Source organism: Oncorhynchus mykiss, chromosome 23 (assembly GCF_013265735.2).
Source record: "Oncorhynchus mykiss isolate Arlee chromosome 23, USDA_OmykA_1.1, whole genome shotgun sequence".
Taxonomy (NCBI): domain Eukaryota; kingdom Metazoa; phylum Chordata; class Actinopteri; order Salmoniformes; family Salmonidae; genus Oncorhynchus; species Oncorhynchus mykiss.
In genome coordinates, this window is record NC_048587.1 from 13,931,080 (window position 1) to 13,955,776 (window position 24,697).

General features: G+C 44.5%; 1 protein-coding gene and 1 long non-coding RNA gene across 4 annotated transcripts in view; one reads left to right on the forward strand and one right to left on the reverse strand.

Moving 5' to 3' along the window:
• LOC110502306 (TATA-binding protein-associated factor 172) overlaps positions 1-13,751 on the reverse strand; it is a 53,833-nt gene extending 40,082 nt beyond the window's left edge. Inside the window, exons 1-17 of one of the 2 annotated variants that reach the window (XM_036959678.1) lie at positions 13,611-13,744; positions 13,329-13,508; positions 11,178-11,301; positions 10,629-10,743; positions 9,916-10,059; positions 5,216-5,430; positions 4,010-4,143; positions 3,631-3,751; positions 3,431-3,499; positions 3,195-3,284; positions 2,854-2,949; positions 2,474-2,650; positions 2,155-2,295; positions 1,309-1,433; positions 846-966; positions 456-560; positions 232-381 (exon numbers count right to left, since the gene is read on the reverse strand). In XM_036959678.1, the coding sequence (XP_036815573.1) occupies positions 232-381; positions 456-560; positions 846-966; positions 1,309-1,433; positions 2,155-2,295; positions 2,474-2,650; positions 2,854-2,949; positions 3,195-3,284; positions 3,431-3,499; positions 3,631-3,751; positions 4,010-4,143; positions 5,216-5,430; positions 9,916-10,059; positions 10,629-10,743; positions 11,178-11,301; positions 13,329-13,342 (1,941 nt within the window). In that variant the 5' untranslated portion in view covers positions 13,343-13,508; positions 13,611-13,744. Of the gene's footprint in view, positions 1-231; positions 382-455; positions 561-845; positions 967-1,308; positions 1,434-2,154; positions 2,296-2,473; positions 2,651-2,853; positions 2,950-3,194; positions 3,285-3,430; positions 3,500-3,630; positions 3,752-4,009; positions 4,144-5,215; positions 5,431-9,915; positions 10,060-10,628; positions 10,744-11,177; positions 11,302-13,328 lie in introns of both variants that reach the window. The other variant, XM_036959676.1, reaches the window with a different exon arrangement.
• A 5,068-nt stretch (positions 13,752-18,819) lies between these two features.
• LOC110503051 lies at positions 18,820-22,960 on the forward strand. 2 transcript variants are annotated; one of them, XR_005039244.1, is made up of 6 exons: positions 18,821-19,707; positions 19,979-20,094; positions 21,531-21,608; positions 21,729-22,117; positions 22,233-22,306; positions 22,382-22,960. It is a non-coding gene; the product is annotated as an uncharacterized LOC110503051 (long non-coding RNA). The 2 variants fall into 2 exon arrangements; XR_005039243.1 differs by having other exon boundaries at positions 18,820-20,094.
• Positions 22,961-24,697: the final 1,737 nt, after the last annotated feature.

Consider the following 24,697-nt stretch of genomic DNA (forward strand, 5'->3'; position numbering starts at 1 on the left):
CCGAGGTTGTCCAAAAAGAAACATTTATTTTCAGTTGCAAAACATTTAGCAAAAATGTTAATTTGGCCTAATGAGTCTGACCTTAGACAACAGGATCACTGCATCATACCAGAGAAAACGCATAAACCTATGCCATAAAGAAGCCCTGTGTAACATTAGCACAAGGACAATTAAGACCACAACCTGTAACTGATGTAACGGTCAGTCCTAACGGAGTCACCACCTTCTCACCTTGCAGCGAGCCTTGACTTCCAGCAGCATGTTGATGTCTATGGGGATGTGAGAGGCTTGCATCATCAGGCAGAGCCAGGCACCCATCCAGGGACAGCTGGCTGCCACCACGTACTGCTGAGGGGCCTGGCGCAGCAGCTCTGTCCACACCTACCAGACATGCACTTATTAAAAACATAATCCAGGATATATGACCTCCTGGATCGAGTGTGTGTGTGACAAACCTTTTGGATGAGGTCCAGGATCTCCTGATTGCTCTCCAGGATACAAGACTGGAAGATGTGTCGGAGCATGTCTTGCAGGACCTGGTTGAGCCATAGCGCGCAGCTCTGCAACGCCACAAAACAGACTTCAGTGATGAAATCAGACAAATTGTATAAACAGTTGAAGTCATAGTTTCGCATTTCATGTCACTGGCCCAATCTCAAATGGACTCCTAGTTGTTGAAATCTGAGAGGATTTGATTGGTATAAGCAATATGGTGAAACTTTCACCTAGCCTATCAGGAGGGGGGGGGGGGCGGCACTATTACCGTATTGCTTACACCGATCCAATCCTCTCAGATCTAGACTAGTGCATAAGGCTCTATTGGCATCTTTCCCTTACAAACCCACCTGGTCGGCTTTGGACAGTAAGGTAAAGAGGGTCTCTAATGCGGCCCGTCTGACTGATGATATGGTGTGTCTAAGGAATGGCCAGACCCGAGGGACAAGGACCGTTAGGGACTGCTGCATGCTGGAGGGGACAAAATATAAAGTTGTTGGGCCTGTTAAACCTTACACAAGTTGCCCTCCGAAACATCTAGTGTGAATTGGCATGTACTATGACCCCCAAAAAACATTTACAACTTTCTACACTGTCATGTTCTTAAATAAAAAGCCAGAAATGTAAATTAGGAATCACTGGTGAGAACGTTGCACAGCCATATCAAAACGCCATAGACTTCAAAATGTTACTCTAACAGTAGTAGTTTTAAAGAACAATTGCCTTGTGAAGTATTGGAATTCCCCTTCGAGATGAAGTGAGAGAAGAGGTTATATCCGTACAGAAAATTAAAAAAAAGATAGAGACTCTCACCTGCACTGTCGGACCTGGGGGTAGGTGAGCAGCGAGGACAGTAGGGTCATGATGCTGTTGGTGGAGGCAGTCAGGTCATCCAGCTCCAGGAGAGCATCCCACAGGGTGTTCACTATGAACGGGACCTGAGCAACACAAAGAAGACACGGAGGTCAGGATTTACACAACATAGAAAAATGCTACAGTTAGCGCGGTACTGGGATTTTTTAAATATTTTTTTTATTCTGCAAATGAACTACCTGGGTTGTGTTCATGTTTTCCTTTGCATCCTCTAATCAGCATTTACTGGAAAAGCCCAGGTGGTTACTGAACACAACCCTACTGCGCCATGAAGTAGTACATGTAAGAATATTTTGAAGATAAATACACAACGCAGAGGAAGAAAAGTCTAATAGTAATAACGAGCAGTGGAAATAGTGTTTCTTCTGTCGTATGGAATTAATGAGCAATGGGAGGAATTTGTCTTCTGAAAATAGGACACTTGCCATTTGGCCATTGGCCCAGTTTTATTGCAAGGAATTCTAATTGGTCAACCACAGGCTCGGGCAAGGTTATAAAACTACATCCTGTCTCTTTGTTCTGTGGAGAGAATCACTGAGGACAGGGGAGCATGAACATCTACCACCCAGGATGATTTGTTATCTTTAAATAAACCCATTTTCCTCCCCCTGATTTGCTGTGAGGTATGTTATTGAAGAATAACATCAACTGCTAACATGCACAACGCCAAGAATGCTAGCCATTAGATGGATAGGACGAGGTGAGGGGTGAGATTGGAGAAAGGCTAAAGGGCAGATCAGGTGACCAGACGTGGAGAGGGCCCGTGGTGAGATGCTCCCGTCTGACCTTGTTGGGGAGTAGCTGTACAAAGCCGTCCACCACAGGGATGAGGGCCGCGGCTGCCACCGCTCTGACGTCATCATCCAGGTCCTGCAGCCCCTCTGTGATGGCAGGGAGCACCCGCGGAAGCATAGCGGAGATCAGGTCCTGAGTGAGAGAAGAGGGGGCAAAAGAAAAGAGCGAGAGAAAAAGTTAGAAAGACATCGAGTCTGTCTATACATGTAGAAAACACTTGTTTTACTGACTTAAAGTAGATTACACACACATCATGCATAGTGGGAATCAGATGCAAGCAAACAGGACACGAGCAGGTGGTTATTGGTACCTTTCGGACAGCCAGGGCATACTTGATGCCCAGAAGACCTCCGTGCCGGACCTCCCACTGGTCCTCCGTCAGCAGCTTCAGCAAGATGTCTACAGTCATGGCAACGCCGCTGTCATTCATGTGGCGCAAGGCCACGCCCAGTGTCTGGGCACAAGTCTCTCTGACCGGAGCCACCACCTGAACAGAAAGGAGAGAGCGACGGCATGTTAGACATACAGAAACGCCCAACTCATAAGCGCCCGTAAGTAGGGTAGCAAAATTATGTAAACTGGCATTTTAGAAAATTGTCGGAATTTTCCAACATTACCCCAGAGGGCGTAAATAACATAAAATGTAATTCTGCCATCCCACTCAATAGCATGGTATGCTACAAGACACACCTCATCAGAGACAAAGTCTCCAAAACGGTCCAGAGCAAAGACACAGAGCAGCCTGATAACCACATCCTCCAGCCACTCCTGGTGCTGCAGCGCCATCTGGGAAAGGTCAAAGGTCAGCCATCTATTAGAGGTAAACTGAACTATTCATGTTTGGAGGTTGCATAGAGAAGGGATTTCCCCCAAACTCGGTCCTGCCCCCGCCGCCAGACACAGCCGATTCAAATAACCAACTCATTATCAAGCTTCGATTATTTCAATCCACTGTGTAGTGCTAAGGTAAAACTTGAAACCGTGCACCTGGGGGTGGGGGGAGCCTAGCACAGAGGAGTCAGATACAGTACCTGTTCTGCAGTGCATTCCACCAGCTTCCCTCCTCCAGCACCTTGAGACTTGAGGATCTCCCTGAGGCCTGTGCCTGCACCGTGACGAATCTGGACACAACCAGAGCACTAGTAGCTTCACAGATCTGTGTATATGCTGCCTGTTATACAATGGATCCTTACAGGACAACTACATAAGGAGCTGTAGGATTACAGATGACGTGAACAGGTCTGCTAGGACTCGGGAAAGTCATTACCTCCCATGAGGGGTTGAAGAGGTCGTTACAGAGCTCCTCACAGAAGCTCTCTAGGGGCCACTCCTGGGTCTGGAAATAAAGCACAAGATGAATTCTGTCTCTCCAGACGCCTAGTCAATGGATTCTCAAGTTCTGTGTAAAATGGTTTACTTTGATTTATCAAGAATACAGAGATTTATCGTTGGTGACCCATTTCTTACCTCTTCTAAGAGGCTGGAGTTGTCTGGAACATTATCGATTAAGACTTTATGCTCCATTGCCGGTTGATCGATGGTAGTTTTCCTGCGCTTCTCCTCAGGCTCCCCATCAAAACTGTCATTACTACAGAAATAAGAATGGAAATCAAATCACAGATCAATAAACTCAGGTCAACCAATTCAGAAAGACCCATCTCCTACATTACACAATGCCAATGAAAACCAAAGACCTGGGTTATGTTCATTAGAGCAAACATAGCCATCTGTACTTGTCCAATAAGAAATGCTCATTTACACCTTCCACTCAGTTTCAAAAATGTTTCAGTTTGGTGCCTAATGAACACAACCCGGTCTAAAAAGCTTTGGAAGAAATAGGACATACCTTCTCTCGTTGGGATCCATGTCTTTGGATCGCTGCTTGGCCACTAGCTTGGCCATCCTCTTAGCCTTGTTCTTCTGTCGGTTGCTCATGCCAGGTCGAAACTCCGAGTCTATTATCTCTGCCGCCTGCATGGGCTGAAAATGGAACAACTCCAATTGAACATTAGTCTCTAGTGATGGAACAAAACAATTGCCCACTTATTTTTCAGACAAAGTAATAAGTTAGACATCTTAAGATGGGAGTCATTCATTTCTCTGACCAGAGACTGTTCCTCAGACAGGGAGCATAATGTGATGTTTTCTTCACATCCTAAAGTGAAGACGGCACCTGCTGAAAAGGGAAGGTCAGATAAATGGGGTGGACCGGGAACTGCCATATTGGCTTTGCATCTGGTCTAGTTGATCATTAGGATAGACCCATAAATACTTATGACACTTTGCACCACCCCTAGGTTTCCTGCACTCCAACTCAGATGGAAAGATGTCAATGAAAGAAGGCTTTCTTTCTGCAATTTATCTGAGTTCCCCCCCCCAGAATATAGCAGAGTCTGAAAACGTTACTAGCTGTCAAGTCCTTGCTTCCTCCGTCCTCGTTTCCGCAAGGCCTTCCTCAATTTTCTGAGGGACCTTAAACCTCTCCTCCAATGAGCTTTGAGAGGCATTAAGGAAACAAGGACGGCAGAAGCAAGGATTTGACAGCTAGTAACGTTTTCAAATAACATGCTTTGGCTCAGACTATGTCAGGACCTACTCCAAGGTCTTCTTACCAGACATCCCAATCATGGTTGGACAAGTTACAGCATGCCTCCTCAGTCCAAGTTTGGGTACGCAGCCAGGTTGACTGAAGGGTCCAAAATATACCTGGCAAAGTTGAGGTGCTGAAAGAAGCACCAAGCTTCTAAGCCCAGCCTCACACCGTCTGCCACTGTTGTGACCAGATGAACCCAGACTTAGAAAGGATAGTAGCCTGCACTTGATGCTACCTGGGTGGAGTTCAGTAGGCTTTGAAATGGAGGGATTACCTGGACTTTTCCAATAAGAAATACACATTTGTTTGTTGTAAAATGTTCTAGATTTTTCGTAGCATGGCCTAATGAACGCAACCCTGTGTTAAGCTTCGTAGGATGCTGTTCAAAATTGAATGAAATTACCGACTCAATAACAGCCTAAAGGAGAGTTGGAAATGGAGGTAGTGTGACTGACTCACCACGTGGTTGTGGGAGCTGGAGCAGGGTCCAGAACCCGTCCCTCCCTGTCCCTGGGCCTTAGGGCCACTGGGCGTGGAGATGTACTGGGTGTCCAGGTCCTCATCATTGAACAGCTCCATCGTGTCCATGCCGATTGCGGCACCTATGTCCAGTCCCAGCTTCCTCTGCAGCAGCTTCCTCTGGCGGGTGAGACGCTCTTTAGGGTCCACTTCACCTGGTATGGGTTGAGCAAAGAGATGGGGTATGAAGCTTGTAGAAGATACCAACTATGGATAAACAAGTGTATGTAGAGAATACATGGCCACATGGCTAGTTTCCTGAACACAGATTAAGCCTTTAGTCCTGGAGAAATAATTTTTTCCTCAATGCAGAATCTTCATTGAATGTGCATTTTAGTACGGGACTAACGTGCACATCCCTGAAAGGCAACTTCGATGGGGGCCACAAAACCTGAACTCATGAAGGACCGCAGTTGCGCGCAGGTCTGGCACCCCCCCCCCCCCCCCCAAAAGAAGTATAAATTCTACAAATTTTTCCATGGGGCAGAAATACATTAGTTTCTAATATGATAGCTGACCACTAAACAAACTAAGCGATTTCAAATTGTTTTTAGCTGACTATCAGTGACTGGCTTTAGAGAAACTGCTGATGCACAACCACGTTTCGAAATTGCACCTGGTGTAGTCTACTATTCTAACGCAACAGAAAGTTGAGACCACAACTGATCGAAGGGCCTTCAAAAAGTGGGCAGCTTGTCACCAGTTGCCCATCTCTGCCTTAGGGTATGAATATAGGCTTCATTCTCTATGTTTATGGTTACGGGAAATAAGTAGGGAAGTGAACTACAGATCAGGCTGTTGATTCACAGCAGAGTTCAGGTAAACTGTACTTTCACAGGCTGCAGCCACAAAACATCAAAGAGAGCCATGAAAGTCACTCTGGACTAGTGTAGCAAAGCACTAAAACATGAGCTGTCCCAAAACATCTTGACCAGATGAAATACAGTCAGAGCAATGACTACAGGATGCTGGGGGAAACACAGCCAAGGTAAGTCATTACTATGAAGTTGAGAGAGGACAAAAAAGGTTGGAGACATTTGAATTAAAATTGTATTCAAACGAGTCACATGATCATAACATTGTCATGGAAAAGCAAACGAGAGCATACAGATCCAATAGTCTAAAGGAAAATAATATGGGCCCTGGTTCAAAAATAGTGCCTTTATAGGGACGACAGTGTATGGTGCCATTTGGGACCCAGCCATGCTCTGAACTGTGGTCACTGACACCAAGGGTCGAGCACTGCGAGTGAGATTCAGAATGCAGATGCAACAAATAAAGACCCAACAGCCGGCATAGTCATTGCGCATCTCGAGATGAGTCTCTCGGTAACTTCATTGGCAGCTCGCTGCAATCTGAATTAATGATTTTCTCAGCTGAACGTGCCACTTACTCATGTAACCACTGGTCTATGAAGTAACATTGGATATCCGCTGTAGCGGCCGGAGAAAAACAGACTGGTAAACAGTGGTTTCTAGCGCATATCGAAATGGTTTCCCTACAAATTTGGCTCAAGCTTTTGAATGGTTGGAGCTATCAGCGACTATAACCCCATGCCTGAACGCGAAGACTCTGGAACACGTGACATCTGTTTCCATCTATGACAAGCTGTGCAGGACCCTTTAGAGTGCAGAGTGACAGATCTGAACATAAGGATATAATAAAATGTTCTCTACAGAAGATCATACAAAGAGCTTGTGTCCCGAGCAAACAAACTTCTTGGTCCACCAGCCACTGTGGCAGGTAAATGGAAAAAATCTTCCAGCCACTTAGATTTAAGTAAAAAATAAAATGAAGTCAGATGAGCCAAAAAATGTTCAGCTGACACTTTAAGGGCGGGAGGTTAAAGGTAACAGGGCCACTCAAGTCGTGTTAAGTGTGGAGTGGGAGATCTGACTAGTAGTAGACAATATTTAGTCGGTATCGGTTGAAGCAGACTCAAACTAACATTGAAAAACAAGACTTCAACAAAACTAGCCAAGAAACACAAGGACAAAGTTTCACATTGTAGACTTGAGGAAATTAGACAAACATCTATGCCGGTGAGCAGCACCTTAAAATGAATGTAAGCACAGTGCACAAAGCACCCCAGGCCAGGCAGTGTTGCTGCCCGAGATGGGATATAGTTGTATTTCTTTGTGCAAGTCGCAGTTATGGAACAAAAATGGCAAAAATAGTTTGAACAGCTAATTCAGCATTTCTGCTATAAATCACAACTCGTACATGTGCGCATACTTGGCTTTATTTTTATTTGCAAATGCAAAGCTTGCACTGCAGAACCCTGCAAATTGGCCACCCGCCTACATGGCTGGTGAAAGACATTAAGGTGTCAGCATGCTTAAGTTCAGCTAGCCGAACGTGTGCTCGCATTCTCTTAAAAATACCTTCACTTGAAAACCTAGAGAAAAAAAAAAGCAGCAATAGTTCTGTTTGTCCACTTTGAGAAGCCGTAGCCAGTATATACACTGCTCAAAAAAATAAAGGGAACACTAAAATAACACATCCTAGATCTGAATTAATGAAATATTCTTATTAAATACTTTTTTCTTTACATAGTTGAATGTGCTGACAACAAAAATCACAAATTACCAATGGAAATCAAATTTATCAACCCATGGAGGTCTGGATTTGGAGTCACACTCAAAATTAAAGTGGAAAACCACACTACAGGCTGATCCAACTGATGTAATGTCCTTAAAACAAGTCAAAATGAGGCTCAGTAGTGTGTGTGGTCTCCACGTGCCTGTATGACCTCCCTACAACGCCTGGGCATGCTCCTGAGGTGGCGGATGGTCTCCTGAGGGATCTCCTCCCAGACCTGGACTAAAGCATCCGCCAACTCCTGGACAGTCCGTGGTGCAACGTGGCGTTGGTGGATGGAGCGAGACATGATGTCCCAGATGTGCTCAATTGGATTCAGGTCTGGGGAATGGGCGGGCTAGTCCATAGCATCAATGCCTTCCTCTTGCAGGAACTGCTGACACACTCCAGCCACATGAGGTCTAGCATCGTCTTGCATTAGGAGGAACCCAGGGCCAACCGCACCAGCATATGGTCTCACAAGGGGTCTGAGGATCTCATCTCGGTACCTAATGGCAGTCAGGCTACCTCTGGCGAGCACATGGAGGGCTGTGCAGCCCCCCAAAGAAATGCCACCCCACACCATGACTGACCCACCGCCAAACCGGTCATGCTGGAGGATGTTGCAGGCAGCAGAACGTTCTCCACGGCGTCGCCAGACTATCATGTCTGTCACATCTGCTCAGTGTGAACCTGCTTTCATCTGGGAAGAGCACAGGGCGCCAGTGGCGAATTTGCCAATCTTGGTGTTCTCTGGCAAATGCCAAACGTCCTGAACGGTGTTGGGCTGTAAGCACAACCCCCACCTGTGGACATCGGGCCCTCATACCACCCTCATGGAGTCTGTTTCTGACTGTTTGAGCAGACACATGCACATTTGTGGCCTGCTGGAGGACATTTTGCAGGGCTCCGGCAGTGCTCCTCCTGCGCCTCCTTGCACAAAGGCAGAGGTAGCGGTCCTGCTGCTGGGTTGTTGCCCTCCTCCACGTCTCCTGATGTACTGGCCTGTCTCCTGGTAGCACCTCCATGCTCTTGACACTACGCTGACAGACACAGCAAACCTTCTTGCCACAGCTCGCAATGATGTGGCATCCTGGATGAGCTGCACTACCTGAGCCACTTGTGTGAGTTGTAGACTTCGTCTCATGCTACCACTAGAGTGAAAGCACCGCCAGCATTCAAAAGTGACCAAAACATCAGCCAGGAAGCATAGGAACTGAGAAGTGGTCTGTGGTCACCACCTGCAGAACCACTCCTTTATTGGGGGTGTCTTGCTAATTGCCTAAAATTTCCACCTGTTGTTTATTCCATTTGCACAACAGCATGTGAAATGTATTGTCAATCAGTGTTGCTTCCTAAGTGGACAGTTTGATTTCACAGAAGTGTGATTGACTTGGAGTTACATTGTGTTTGTTAAAGTGTTCCCTTTATTTTTTTGAGCAGTGTACTTCCTCAAAATAGTCAGAATTCAGCTAAGATAATTGAATGACAGATTTCTTGGAGTTGACGTTTTTGCCAAAGAGATCTTAGTCGTGCAATTTTACATTAACTAAGACGTTTGGTGCAGAACTCTGCAATGAAAGAAATTAGTACGAAAATGAGTTCTCGCGTTGAATGCCTAAGACTTTCAGTCACACCAAAACATACGTCCTTCAGACTGAAATTTGGCATTACCTGATTTGACATTCTGTGCTGAAGCCATATAAAAAGATTATAACTATTTATTTCTGATAACCCAAGTGTCCTTAAAAATCAAGAATGAAATAGCTTGACTGTCCATGTTAATAGTATTTAAAATGGCATTTATATTAATCAATTTGATATCATGTATGAATTAAATTGATTTTATGACACCCCCAAACCCTGTTCTCTGAGGCTATGGTGGCTTGCCCAGTGAGGTTTCACAAAAGAGCACGAAGACAGCCTAGTAATGTGGTCACATACTAGATTCTCCCATAACATTCCTTTAACTTGATAACATACACACCAACCTATTAGGAGCCTCTTATTACTGAGCACAGGTGTTCGTAGGACAAGTTTTTTTTAAAGCAGATGTATACCAGACTTGTCATCCTGGACCTCAAACTCAGCGCCGGCAGAACCCAGTAGAGAAGCACCATGTTTGAGGAGGCGGGAGATGTCGAATCGGTAGAAACTCAAACGGTCAGAGTAGGAGTCCTCCGGGGAAAAGTCTGCAGATGACTCTGGAAGAGACAAGCATCCCCACAGCACCGTAAGTTACAACATCAAAAGTGAAGGTTATCTTACATTCAGAATGGAACCATACTTTTCACTGTTGAGTGGGAAATATTAGATCAGGAAAAAGTTACTCGCACACTGCACTTGCCGGTATCACATCTTTATTTAAGCTTGCATGTCACCCTCCCAGCCTTCGTCAGAGCTTTGTATAATGAGCGGTTGATTGCTGATGAAATGTAGTGTTTATTTTCAATGTTAGAGCATAAGCCTACACACACATGCACACACACCTCATCACCTACTGTCAATGGTTACTTAAGAGCAGCTCCGACAGTTGTATAACACCTAGAGCAAACATTTGCCAGTGTGTTCACACACACACACACCTACTCAAACCGATTCCTGGTGGTCGAAAACAAAGCTAGAGGCCATGTAACAGGTTTCACGAAGGCCATTTAAATGCTAATCCTGCGAGTAAGGGAACATTAAGGCTTTATTTGTTTCCTACCGTCAGGAGTGCAACAAAACAGAGGCACTTGGCTGTGAATAACGTGGCAGGTTAAGGTTGGGTCACCTTCTTTGGGCTTGGGTGATGGGCTCCACTCTGGGATATTCTTCACAATGGCCTCCACTGCTTGACCCGCAGCGATACGCGTGTCCCAGTTTGGACTTCTCAGGTATGTCAATACCTGTAGGTTGTGGGTGAGCAAAAAAAACACAGGACTCGTAGGATGTAACACGTGTCAGATCAGATGGTGGGGAACTTATGCACTACACCAGATCAAACAGTCCACTTGTTTAATAAAATCACCTCAACATGCCGAGGAAACGAAGACAGCGGGCTATTCAGCAGTCTATGACCTTCATGGGCCTCCATTTAGATTTTTCCCAGACAAGGTAAAGAAGGGTTTGACAATCTGTATGGGTGGTTAAAATATGGATGCCCTTGTGGCTGCACTACAAGCATTAGCACATGCTGTAGCAAAATGAAGACAAACATTTCTCAGACAAGTTCAAGTAGTCCCTCCCTATTTCAGTCTTTTCTTCCTTTTGGTGTCCAATGAATACGACCCTGGTGTAGATAGGGACCCAACTGTGGGCACTCATGGAGGAAGAGACATACCTTTGACAACAGGTTGTTGAGCTCATGTGGGTGGAGTTTGACCACATCTCCCAGCTGTTGGGCAGCAGTCTTCCTCGTCACCGGAGTAGTTCCAGTGTCAAGCAGGATAAAAAGACGATCAAGCCTGGAAGACGAGAGTGGGAGAAAAAAAAAGTAGATACAAATATACTATGCATGCATTGAGCTCCATTGCATATGAGAGAAGAGACTTGAGAAGTTGCATTAGTTTAACATTACATTTGGAAGTATAACAGAACAACGAAATCTGTGGAGCGTTTAGGAAGTTCAAGTTCTACGAGTATACCGTGCGCGAAATAAGAGTATTGAACACAACTCTGCTAAAAATAAAGAGGGCCATTTTTTTTTTTTTATGAAAAAACTGGATTCTGTGCTGTGGCAACATGCCCAGCCACTCAGTAAAACAAATCCAACATCTCTTGACTACCTATTAATGCAGTTCTGGTTGGGGTACATCTTGTTTGGATTAGGAATAGTTTAGGCAGGGCAACAAAAAACATTTTACCCCTTTGAGCATTCATTCAAATGATCCAGGTGGAAATGTTTTGATTTGTTATTGTACTACCAGCTAGGTAATTTGATATAAAAAATATAAGCGGATGTTCAGATACAAAGTACATATCATTGAAATTCAAGATCCAGAAGTTGTCTGGAGCCTGGCTAACAGTCAATGGATCATTGCATCCAGGTAGCCTTCAGGTCACGTTTATGGATATACAGTCACCAGGCAGTTTATTAGGTACACCACCCCGTTCACAAAAATGTATCAATCCTACAGACAGCGAGTCATGTGAATGTTAGAATGGGAAAAACGAGTGACCTAAGCGACTGAGCGTGGTATGATCGTCAGTGCCAGGCGTGCCAGAGCCAGTGTCTCAAAAATGGTTGGCCTCCTGGACAGTGTCAATGATTTACAGAGAATGGTGAGAAACAAAAAACATCCAGTCGGTGGCAGTCCTGTGGGTGAAAACAGCTCATTGAGAGAGGTCAAAGGCAAATGGCAAGAATCGTGCTAACAGGCAGGCCACAAACTGATAAATAACGGTGTAGTACAACAGTGGTGTGCAGATCGGTATCTCAGAGCGCATAACTTGTTGATCCTTGTCACAAATGGGCTATTGCAGCAGACAACCACACCATGTTCCACTATCAGCTAAAAACAATAAGGGGCTCCAGTGGGCAGGCAATCACCACTGCCAATTGAGTATATAGCATGCATGGTTTAAGACTGCAGGGGCTAACCAGAGCCAAATCCACCACTAAAGCATTAGCTGAAGACTTCAAATATGCATCCTCTTGCAAACCCGAACTACTGAATGCCATCAACTAAAATGTGTCTTCCGCATTTAACCTAACCCCCCTGAAGGTGTGGGGGCTGCCTTTATCGACATCCAGTCCGGGGAACAATGGGTTAACTGCCTTGCTCAGGGGCAGAATGACAGATTTCTACCTTGTCACCTCGGGGGTTCGAGTTTGCAACCTTTCGGGTTACTGGCCCGACGCTCTAACCACTAGGCTACCTGCCACATGAGATTAAGAACAGAAACCATTGTCCATGTTATTTAGAGCAAACTCCTTTACACATGCTGGATATGACACGTGTGAAACAAACCACCCTACAATAGCCATACGTTTGGGAAAGTCATCTCATTAAAATAAATCTCTGGATGAAACATGAGCGATAATCTAATTCGCAACATGTCATACTGGCACGTTTGCAAGCAGATGGCACATCAAGTAACAGCTAACAGGTAACATGTCTTTAAGACCATATCATCATGATCAATTGCATGCGACAGGTCTGCTGGCAACTAACTAAAATGATCTACTTAACGTTAGCGAATTAGGAATGGCTGTTTTGTAGCTAGTAGCTCAGTAGTAAACTGCCTGGCTAAACTTGCTATATAACTTAGGTAGTTAAAACTGTTGTTTGGCTAGAACGAACGTTACTTAGTTGGAAAACGAATGCCGTGAACCCAAGCGCGGTTGGCCCGGTATCATGAACCACCACCGGCCGTTGTGTGTTAGGCTAGCTAGCCATCAACACCATGCCATTGCTTGTTCATGCTAACAAGCTAGATAACTAGTGGCTAAGTTAATAATATTGGATATAAAATAGTTAGGGAATCTCACCTTGAAACGGCCATGACGATTAATGTAATGTGTAAATGTGCTCTTTTGTGATCCGTATTGAACAGGAGCGATCATTTATTTAAAGTTATCCGCTTTACTTGACGCTAATCCAAAGCGCCAGCTAGCCTAGCAAGGGAGGCCGCTATAGTGCGTCTCTTCTCACAGCTCACCACCCGAAACCTGTCGAAATGAGTTCATCAAATCAGGTCTTCAAAGTAGGTCCCTCTTTTCTCTTGAATAATTTCTTCCTCCGAAAAATGTAATTTATTAAACTTATATCACCTTAAACCTTGTATTAACCTTCTGAACTACTCCCAGATAAGTACTTTAATCGAATGAGATTTAAAGAGTAATTTTTGTGTTCGCTAAAGGGAACCCAGGAGGCTGACTTTATATGAGGAGCCATCTTGCATTTATTCCTTCCTCCATAGCAGGCGCCAGCTGATTGGTTACAAGTCATTTCAGCGACCAATCGAAAAGCACATTAAAGAGGAAGTGCACAAAGCGGCAAAAAAAAAAAAGAAGCTCCTCGCAGGAATGACTTGTTTCCCCTTTTTAATTGACAAAAGTCCTCCCACGCGCCTGTCATTCAACAGAGAACCTTTACCAACAGTGCCTGTTCAACCTCAGGAGGCTGAAGAAATTTGTCTTGGCCCCTGAAATCCTGACAAACTTTTATAGATGCACAGTTGAGAGCATCCTTTCGGGCTGTATCATCGCCTGGTATGGCAACTGCAATGCCCGCAACCGCAGTGCTCTCCAGAGAGTGGTGTGGTCTGCCCAGCAAATCACAGGTGGCAACTACCTGCCTTCCAGGACACCTACAGCACCCGATGTCACAGGAAAGGCAAAAAGATCTTCAAGGACATCAACCACCCAAACCACGGCCTGTTCACTGTTATCCAGAAGGCGAAATAAGTACAGGTGCATCAAAGCTGGGACCGAGAGACTGAAAAACAGCCTCTATCTCAAGGCCATCAGACTGTTTAATAGCCATCACTAGCCGGCTTCCACCCAGTTAGGCAACCCTGTACCTTAGAGGCTGCTGCCCTATATACATAGACTTGGAATCACTGGCCACTTTAATAACGGAACACTAGTCACTTTAATAATGTTTACATACTGCTTTACTCATCTCATATGTATATACTGTATTCTATTCTACTGTATTTTAGTCAATGCCACTCCGACATTGCTCAATCTAATATTTCTATATTGCATTCTTTTACTTTTAGATGTGTGTGTTTTGTTGTTAATAGTTTTTAGATACTACTGCACTGTTGGAGCTAGGAACACAAGCATTTCGCTACACCCGCACTAACATCTGCTAAATATGTGTATGTGACCAATAACATTTGATTTGATTTGAAAAGGTACAGTATTTTACTCACTCTGTGAAACCAACCTGTTGCAACTCAAACCTCATGGTGATAAAATAAATCATACAATTAATGTAACTGTCCATCAAAGCTTCATCACCATTAAAGTCTTTAAAACTTTTCTTGTGAGTCACAAAGTTGCATCTTTCAAAAAAAATGGTCTAGCTCAAATATATTTTTGAAGTGTCCAGCTGCTAAATTTGTACATTTCACAAAAATGATTATTTCTGCAAGAAGCCACCAGCTGTCATAGCTGAGTTTCAGCATCAGGAGCTGACCAGTGCTGAAACTGTCAGTGCCAGGCTCATGCAAAGAGGATCATGTTTATTTAGCGCACACTGTCTGGTCTGGCAATAGATGGCCATAGCTAGCTAACACAGTGGAGCAGTGAAATTATGGCAAAGTGGAATTATGGGGAAAAAAATCTCAGACTTTTGTTGGGTATAGTATAGAATTAGCTGCTATCTAGCAACAGTTAGGAAGCTGTCTGAAGAAAAGCCTATCAAGTTCTAGCTAGCTAGCATTATGCATTTGGCAGGAACCTAACTAGCAAACTAGCTAGCTATACTGAGACAAATATGATAACTAACCCCTTTCATCTGTGTTGAGAGTCTAGCTAGCTACTTATTTTCCTACATTTTAACCATGATTGTATTACTGGTATTTTATCAGAGTTTGTTTAAGTGTTTGTTCTAGTTTGTTTTAGTTTGGCCACCATGGTGACTTGGCGGCCAGGTCTCACTAGAAGAGGTTTATGGTTATTTAACTGAATTTAAGAAATGCCTATCTAATTTTTGCTCAAATTCAAGGTGAAGCTTGAGGAAATAGGCTATCACTTGGCACTAGTGAAACACTTCTGTATGACACATCCATCTGGCATTTGTTTCGAGGACTGCTTTAGAGAATAAGGAAAAGCTTCAAATTCAAGATGGAGTACACATCCAAGAATGGGGTATTGGCATTTGGCATACCGCTTAAAAAAAAAAAAAATCAGTGGTGAATTGTGCATTTGATTGTTGTTGTGTCTGTTTACTGACTCCGCTTGTTGACCAAATTTGAGAGTGTTACCACAGCACCCTCATATCAGGCTCAGCAGAAGTCAAGAAAAAGGTAGACTCATGCTCCAGGAATACAAGGTGAGATATCTAGTTGTGGTTAGAGTCAGTCTATCAATCCTCAATGGACGCTCTAATCATGATATGTGAACCGGCTGGTCTTGTCATTCTTCTTATGTTTCCTCATCTAGGGAAAAACCCTTCAATGTAAAATCAAGAGAAGTGAGAATAAAATAACCTCAAATTGCTGACGAGCAGGTAGGGAAAATACAGGTCTTGTCATTTTTGCATTATGGCTCCCAGGTGGCGCAGCGGTCTAAGGCAGCGCATTTCAGAGCTAGAGGCGTCACTACAGACCCTGGTTTCGAATCCAGGCTGTATCACAACCGGCCATGAATGGGAGTCCCATAGGGCGGTGCACAATTGGCCCAGCGTCGTCCGGGTTTGGCCGGGGTCGGCCGTCATTGTAAATAAGAATTTGTTAAATAAAAAATTACAGACATTACTGACCACCGTATTGTGTCTGGCTTTCATTGTTTGGTTGTACTATTGATTTTCTACAGATTAACTTAAATGAGAGTGCATTTCTCTTATCTGGACTGCCTTTGTGGGCACTTCTTACGTACCATACGGTCAAGCTGCTCCCACAACAGCTCAATAGGGTTGAGATCCGGTGACTGCTGGCCACTTCATTATAGGCAGAATACCAGCTGACTGCCTCCTCCCTAAATAGTTATTGCATAGTTTGGAGCTGTGCTTTGGGTCATTGTCCTGTTGTAGGAGGAAATTGGCTCCAATTAAGCGCCGTCCACAGGGCATGGCATTGCAAAATGGAGTGATAGCCTTCCTTCTTCAAGATCCCTTATACCCTGTAAAAAGCTCCCACTTTACCACCACCAAAGCACCCCCAGACCATCACATTGCCTCCAACATGCTTGACAGATGGAGTCAAGCACTCCTCCAGCATCTTTTCATTTTTTCTGCGTCTCACGAATGTTCTTCTTTGTGATCCGAACACCTCAAACTTAGATTAATCTGTCCATAACTGTTACGGCTTCTATGAATGGTGAGTGGAGGAGTCAAGCGCAGAGAGCAGGTAATTCCGTACGTGGATATTTTATTCCAACGACAGCGGAGACATGGACATGCAAAACACAAGGGCGCATGAAACAACCCGTCCAAAATACACAGGACTAAAACTGTCCGGAAAAATAGCGATCACACTAATACACCAACACCAAATAAACAGAGAACAAGCCCACACAATACCCAGCGGTCCTAGTGCCCTTAAATAGCCTATAAACAAGACTAACTCAACAGGTGTGCCCAATTAGACCCAATTGACAGAAACAAAAGGAAAGGGAATCGATGGCAGCTAATAGGCCGGCGACAACGACCGCCGGGCGCCGCCCGAACAGGAAGAGGCACCATCTTCGGCGGGATTCGTGACAATAACACTTTTTTCCAAACTTCCTCTGTCCAGTGTCTGTGTTCTTTTGCCCATCTTACACTTTTCTTTTTATTGGCCAGCCTGAGATATTGCTTTTTCTTTGCAACTCTGTCTAGAAGGCCAGCATCCCGGAGTCGTCTCTTCACTGTTGACGTTGAGACTGGTGTTTTGCAGGTACTTTAATGAAGCTGCCAGTTGAGGACTTGTGAGGCGTCTGTTTCTCAAACTAGACATTCTAATGTATGGCCAGCGGTCCCAATGCGAGTAGGCTTGAATGGATCAGGGACCTTCAGTTTGACCCCAACTACCCTGCTAACACGAAACTCACAGAACTCATTAGGGTGAGTGGTAACACTGTACTCAGAACATACACTTGTATTCTATCAAAATTAACCCAACGCTGTGTTGTTGATACAAAACACTCAGTAGTTGCTATGGATTCGAATCAGGAAACGGCTAGATTGCTGAAACATGAAAGCTTGCCCAGAACACTTGGTTTGAAGTGGACGTTTGAAGTGAGCATTTCATATTGTTTGACCAATAGCAGGCCTGTGAGCAGAGAGACAGAGCCACGGGTCACTTTCGCCTGCATGCCCTGGAGGAGGAGTTTGACTTCACCACAGAAGAGCAGCTGGAGAAGTCCAGACACTTTGGTCTTCTGCACTTGTGTAGCACTCATGCTGTGGATGTCCTCAAACCCCATTCCTCTCCACAACAGAGACATCACTGAACCCATGTTCGCTGTAATGCCCTTCTCATTATTAGTCTTGTTCCAGATTAGTCTGTGCTGTCTTGCCAATTCCTACAGCATGGTCATTGTCATGGAAATGTTTGGCTATACGGCACAAACAGATCTGGGACCAGACGGCTTCATCAAATGAAATGTTATTTGTCACATTACATTGAGGTAATATGTACATGTAGCTATCCCTATATAGGAATGTACACGTACATCCCTACATTCTGTTATGTTGGTATATGTTTTGGCTTGGTTTCAGAAATAGTTTCATAGATAGTACATACTTTACTCTCTTCCTACAATAATCTTGTGAGAAGTTTTGAACAAAAGTGGACTTTTGTTGCTCTGTTGTTACTCAGGATTACAGTGCATCCCCAAGTTCAACTGTGGTTATTCTGAAATTACTGCGTCCAAAATACAACAGTCGACTGTAGTTCCTGCACTTTTAAAATTGTAATATTTTTTTCTAAGGGTGCTGCTGCAATGGGTGCTAATGCAAAAGTACAACCCAAGAGCTGCTTCACAGATAGAACAATGAGACAGATATTTCACCGGATGTATATGGTAGCGAGAGGAAGCCCAGTGGCCGGTGTTGAGCCGAAAATCTCCCCCCCTACCAGAATTCCCCCTGCCAGAATCCCCCCCCCCCATTGCTGCAACTTGCTTGCTAGTTGAGATTTCTGCTCTTCACTCTGTTGTCAGTTTAGCCTACATTTCACTTATCTTAGTAGCCCATACTCAAATCCGCTGCTGATTTTGTATTAGTCTATAAATAAATCTCTTTGCCAAAATTCTTCATCTCTCCTATGTCTTATTCAACTAGGTTTTTTGAAAGTGTAAGAATAATAATTTAGCCATGTTTGCTCTGAAATGTTTATTGTTTGACAACATTTTACTCCCTCTATGTTTAATATAACATACATTTATTATTAATTTTGTTTTCCTTTCCTGACTCTGATGTCTGCCACATAAAGCATTTGACTCTAGCCACAAATTATGGAAATTAGAAGGGGGGAGAATTCTGTCAAGGGGGAGATTTTTGGCACAACACCGGCAGTGGGAGAAGATGGAAGAGATGGATTTTGGCCGACATTCTGCTAATTTACTCATCGATGAAACATTTGATTTCAAAATAGTTGTCTGTTCCCAAAACTACAATCTGTTAGGGACAGAGTGGACAAAGTTTTGTAAACTTTACCCTTTGCCAAAGAAAAAAAAAAAGGAGTGCGAAGGCGAATTGAGTTATTGCACACGCGGACTTTACAGAGTAGGCATTCTACAACGGAACCATGCAAATGCATGCTAGAATCTTGTTAGCTCGTGCTTGGCTCTGCCCACCTCCTTGCTTGTTCTGCCCACTATGGCTCATTTGTTTCCCTTTGAAACGACAGGCTGTGGTCTATGTATGTGTAGTTCTAAAAATCTTTGTCTGCTTCTTCTTCTTTAAATTAAAAGGTGCATACACCACCACCTACGGTACTGGAGTGCGAGTCCGGTGTAGAGTTAGTTGCCCTACCAACTAACTCGACACTCAGTAAAACATCACCACTATTCCACTAATGGCCCCATCTGATCCTAGACTAGGCCAGCAGGGTCCGTGTACCTTCTAGACAATGGCTATCCTACATTAACCAGGATGACGGATAGTGAGTGATTCACCACTCGTTATCCATTTTATTTCAAGTTGATCGAAATTGACAGAAAGCTACCTTTTTTAGTTTTTCGCTTCAAATATCGGAAAACAAGCACTGTCAAGGTAGGCGGGAAAGGGTAGGGTGCGTTTTGATTTTGTTCCTAGTGTAACGTTAGTTAACATAAGCTAGCGTTACCGCAACTAGCTAACCACACAGTCTCAAGTGAGTGTAATTTGTGTTTTGTAGCCAAATCACCACAACTGTTGTGGCTAGAGAAGCGAGCTAACGTTATTGCCTAGCTACAAATTCACTGTTCTATGAAGTTTGTGCTCTCAGTTGTGTTTGATTTGACCGTCTATTATTGGCCATGTTGTGTGGTCTATATATGGTCAGAGGGATCTGGGGTGCAGATGGTGGTGGAGGTGTTTGGCGTGGAGAGGACAGTGAATTCAGTGGAGGACATCCCAAACCACTTGACAGTGTTGGCACTGTTACTTCCTACCTGACGGGTAAGTGGACATCACTTCTACTTGTTTATTTATTTTTATTTTATTTTACCTTTATTTAACCAGGTAGGCAAGTTGAGAACAAGTTCTCATTTACAATTGCGACCTGGCCAAGATAAAGCAAAGCAGTTCGACAGATACAACGACACAGAGTTACACATGGAGTAAAACAAACGCAGTCAATAATACAGTATAAACAAGTCTATATACAATGTGAGCAAATGAGGTGAGAAGGGAGGTAAAGGCAAAAAAGGCCATGGTGGCAAGGTAAATACAATATAGCAAGTAAAACACTGGAATGGTAGTTTTGCAATGGGAGAATGTGCAAAGTAGAAATAAAAATAATGGGGTGCAAAGGAGCAAAATAAATAAATAAATTAAATACAGATTGGGAAAGAGGTAGTTGTTTGGGCTAAATTATAGGTGGGCTATGTACAGGTGCAGTAATCTGTGAGCTGCTCTGACAGTTGGTGCTTAAAGCTAGTGAGGGAGATAAGTGTTTCCAGTTTCAGAGATTTTTGTAGTTCGTTCCAGTCATTGGCAGCAGAGAACTGGAAAGAGAGGCGGCCAAAGAAAGAATTGGTTTTGGGGGTGACTAGAGAGATATACCTGCTGGAGCGTGTGCTACAGGTGGGAGATGCTATGGTGACCAGCGAGCTGAGATAAGGGGGGACTTTACCTAGCAGGGTCTTGTAGATAACATGGAGCCAGTGGGTTTGGCGACGAGTATGAAGCGAGGGCCAGCCAACGAGAGCGTACAGGTCGCAATGGTGGGTAGTATATGGGGCTTTGGTGACAAAACGGATTGCACTGTGATAGACTGCATCCAATTTGTTGAGTAGGGTATTGGAGGCTATTTTGTAAATGACATCGCCAAAGTCGAGGATTGGTAGGATGGTCAGTTTTACAAGGGTATGTTTGGCAGCATGAGTGAAGGATGCTTTGTTGCGAAATAGGAAGCCAATTCTAGATTTAACTTTGGATTGGAGATGTTTGATATGGGTCTGGAAGAAGAGTTTACAGTCTAACCAGACACCTAAGTATTTGTAGTTGTCCACGTATTCTAAGTCAGAGCCGTCCAGAGTAGTGATGTTGGACAGGCGGGTAGGTGCAGGTAGCGATCGGTTGAAGAGCATGCATTTAGTTTTACTTGTATTTAAGAGCAATTGGAGGCCACGGAAGGAGAGTTGTATGGCATTGAAGCTTGCCTGGAGGGTTGTTAACACAGTGTCCAAAGAAGGGCCGGAAGTATACAGAATGGTGTCGTCTGCGTAGAGGTGGATCAGAGACTCACCAGTACGTTGCCAGCCGAGTGCAGGTGGACTCTCCCCTCAACATGAAGCTCCTGCTGCTCCCGCCCCAAATACACACATACACACACACACACACACACTATTAAGAGTGTTCCCCTATTTACATGTTTGTGTGTTGTGTATCAGGTGAGGGATGATAAGCCCGTGTTTGAGAAGAGGTGTCTGGTGTGGGAGGACATGCGGATTCCCTCAAAGTTCCTGAAGGTGACATATTAGTCTTTCCCTCCAAGCCATCCGTTACCCCCTACTCTCACCCTAGCCCCTTACTCTTAAACCACTAACTCCTAAGTTTCCAACAGGACCTGACTTGTGTGTATGTTATAGGAGGAGTTGGCAACACCCAGGTCTATCTGTCTTCAGAGGGATCTAGGGTGCAGACAGCAGATGTTTGGGGTGGAGAGGACAGTGGATTCATTTGGAGGACATCCCAGCCACTTGGCAGTGTTGGTGTAACAGTATAAGTTTAGACCGTCCCCTCGCCCATACCCGGGCGCGAACCAGGGACCCTCTGCACACATCAACAACAGTCACCCACGAAGCATCGTTACCCATCGCTCCACAAAAGCCGCGGCCCTTGCAGAGCAAGGGGAACCACTACTTCAAGGTCTCAGAGCAAGTGACGTCACCGATTGAAGCGCTATTTAGCGCGCACCGCTAACTAAGCTAGCCGTTTCACATCCGTTACATTGGGACTGCTACTTCCTACCTGACGGGTAAGAGGTCACTCTACTTAAACAATCAATAAATCAAGCAAATGTAATTTACATACAAGACACCAGTGCTCCATTCATCTTTCTCTCTTTGTCGTCATATCCTGTTCCTATTTAGGCACCTGGCCACCCGAGTGCAGGTGGGCTCTGTCAACATGAGGCTCTTACTGGTCCTACCACAAGTACACACAGGTACGCACATACACAGGTACACACACAAACCACTAACCCCTAAGTTTCCAACATGACCTGACACGTGTGTTACAGGAGTTGAAGATGCCTTGTACCAGCGGCAGCACCCAGAGCTCCAAGCCATGATGGGTCGACTTCCTGCAGTTCCTGCTACTACGAAAACTGAGCGAGGTCATCATGTTCGCCCGCAAGGACTTCTTTGCCTCCTGCCAACTCCCGGGTGGCACCTTGAACACCTCCTCACCTTGAGGACACACATTGTGGCTGCGTCTGTGTCTCAATAGTCTAGTAGCTTTCTTTGACTGGCACTTTAGTGAGGACAATACTATTCTGGTTGGCACTTGTCACCAGTATGTACAGAGGCCCTCGAGATCTAGAGTATTGATAAAATACGAATGCTTTTATGGATGTTTTTTATTTTGTGATGTTTTTACTGTCTGTTTGTATGAGGTGCACTGAAACAAATTCCTAATCAACTCTGTTATGGAAATCGAAAGAGGTCCAGTTATGTCAGTTATTGTGAATGAAAATAAAATGTATCATTTCATGTCTTGTATGTTTCCCATGCTTAATTTCTGTGGAGTAATTCCAGTAACTGCTTTAACTGCTTTTTTTGCTTTGGCTCTAAGTTATAAATAAAATTATTCTCATGCTTGTCTGACTCCACAAGTAATGCTATTGTTTGTATAAAGTTACTGCCCTGATTTCCTAGAAATGTGACACTTTTGAATAACACAGTTATGTGTGTGTATTAATACTCTAGACCATATTGCAAGGCAGACTGAGAAAGCATTGACTTGACATGCCAAACTCTCTACTTTACAGTGCATTCGGAAAGTATTCAGACCCCCTGACTTTTTCCACCTTCGCCCCAGTCTGAGGTCCTGAGCACTCTGGAGCAGGTTTTCCTCAAGGATCTCTCTGTACTTTGCTTGGTTCACCTTTCCCTTGATCCTGACTAGTCTCCCACCATGCTTCACCGTAGGGATGGTGCCAGGTTTCTTACAGCTTGGCATTCAGGCCAAAGAGTTCCATCTTCGTTTAATCAGACCAGAGAATCTTGTTTCTCATGGTCTGAGAGTGCTTTAGGTGCCTTTTGGCAAACTCCAAGCGGGCTGTCATATGCCTTTTACTGAGGAGGGGCTTCCGTCTGGCCACTCTACTATAAAGGCCTCGGGTTCGTGCCGTGGGGGAGATCTTCGTGGGCTATACTCGGCCTTGTCTCAGCAAGTTGGTGGTTTGAATATATCCCTCCAGTGGTGTGGGGGCTGTGCTTTGGCAAAGTGGGGACCTTCAATGCACAAGTCTGGTTGGAAGGAACCTTCGCCCCAGTCTGAGGTCGTGAGTGCTCTGGAGTAGGTTTTCATCAAGGATCTCTCTGTACAGTACTTTGCTCCATTTAACTTTCCTTCGATTATGAGTAGTCTCCCAGTCCCTGCCGCTGAAAAAGATCCCCAAGCATGATGCTGCCACCACCATGCTTCACCGTAGAGATGGTGCCAGGTTTCCTCCAGACATGAGACTTGGCATTCAGGCCAAAGATCTTGGTTTCTTGTCTCTCATGGTCTCAGAGTCCTTTAGGCAAACTCCAAGTGGGCAGTCGTGTCGTTTACTGAGGAGTGTCTTCTGTCTGGCCACACTACTATTAAGGCCTGATTGGTTGAGTGCTACTGAGATGGTTGTCCTTCTAGAAGGTTCTCCCATCTCCATAGAGGAACCCTGGAGCTCTGTCAGTGACCACCGGATTCTTGGGCACCTCCCTGACCAAGGCCCTTCTCCCCCAATTGCTCAGTGTGGCCGGACGGCCAGTTCTAGGAAGAGTCTTGGCGGTTCCAAACTTCTTCCATTTAAGAATGATGGAGGCCACTGTGTTCTTGAGGACCTTCAATGCTGCAGAAATGTTTTGGTACCTTTCCCCAGATCTGTGCCTCGACACAATCCTGTCTCGGAGCTCTACGGAAAATTCCTTCGACCTCATGGCTTGGTTTTTGCTCTGTCATGCACTGTCAACTGTGGTACCTTTATATAGACAAGTGTGTGTGCCTTTCCAAATCATGTCCAATCAATTTAATGTAACATATCAAGTTGTAGAAACAGGATGCACCTGATCATCTGATGTACAGTACATGTAGCTTATCTTGGCATTTTAACTGTAGACTCTTATCGGTGTGTGGATTACGATGATTCACGGCAGACTGAAACACTTACTAAATAATCCTTCCCACTCGGCTTCAACCAGTCCAGACTGATTTAGTCACAGAAGACAGAGCTGTGTCGATAAGATACCAGCAGCTGTATTCAGGACAACACTGGTATTGAAAGCTGTAGCTACACTTTGCATGTAGTCGATGATGAAAATATTAGTAAATGGATCTTTCAAATTTGCCCTTT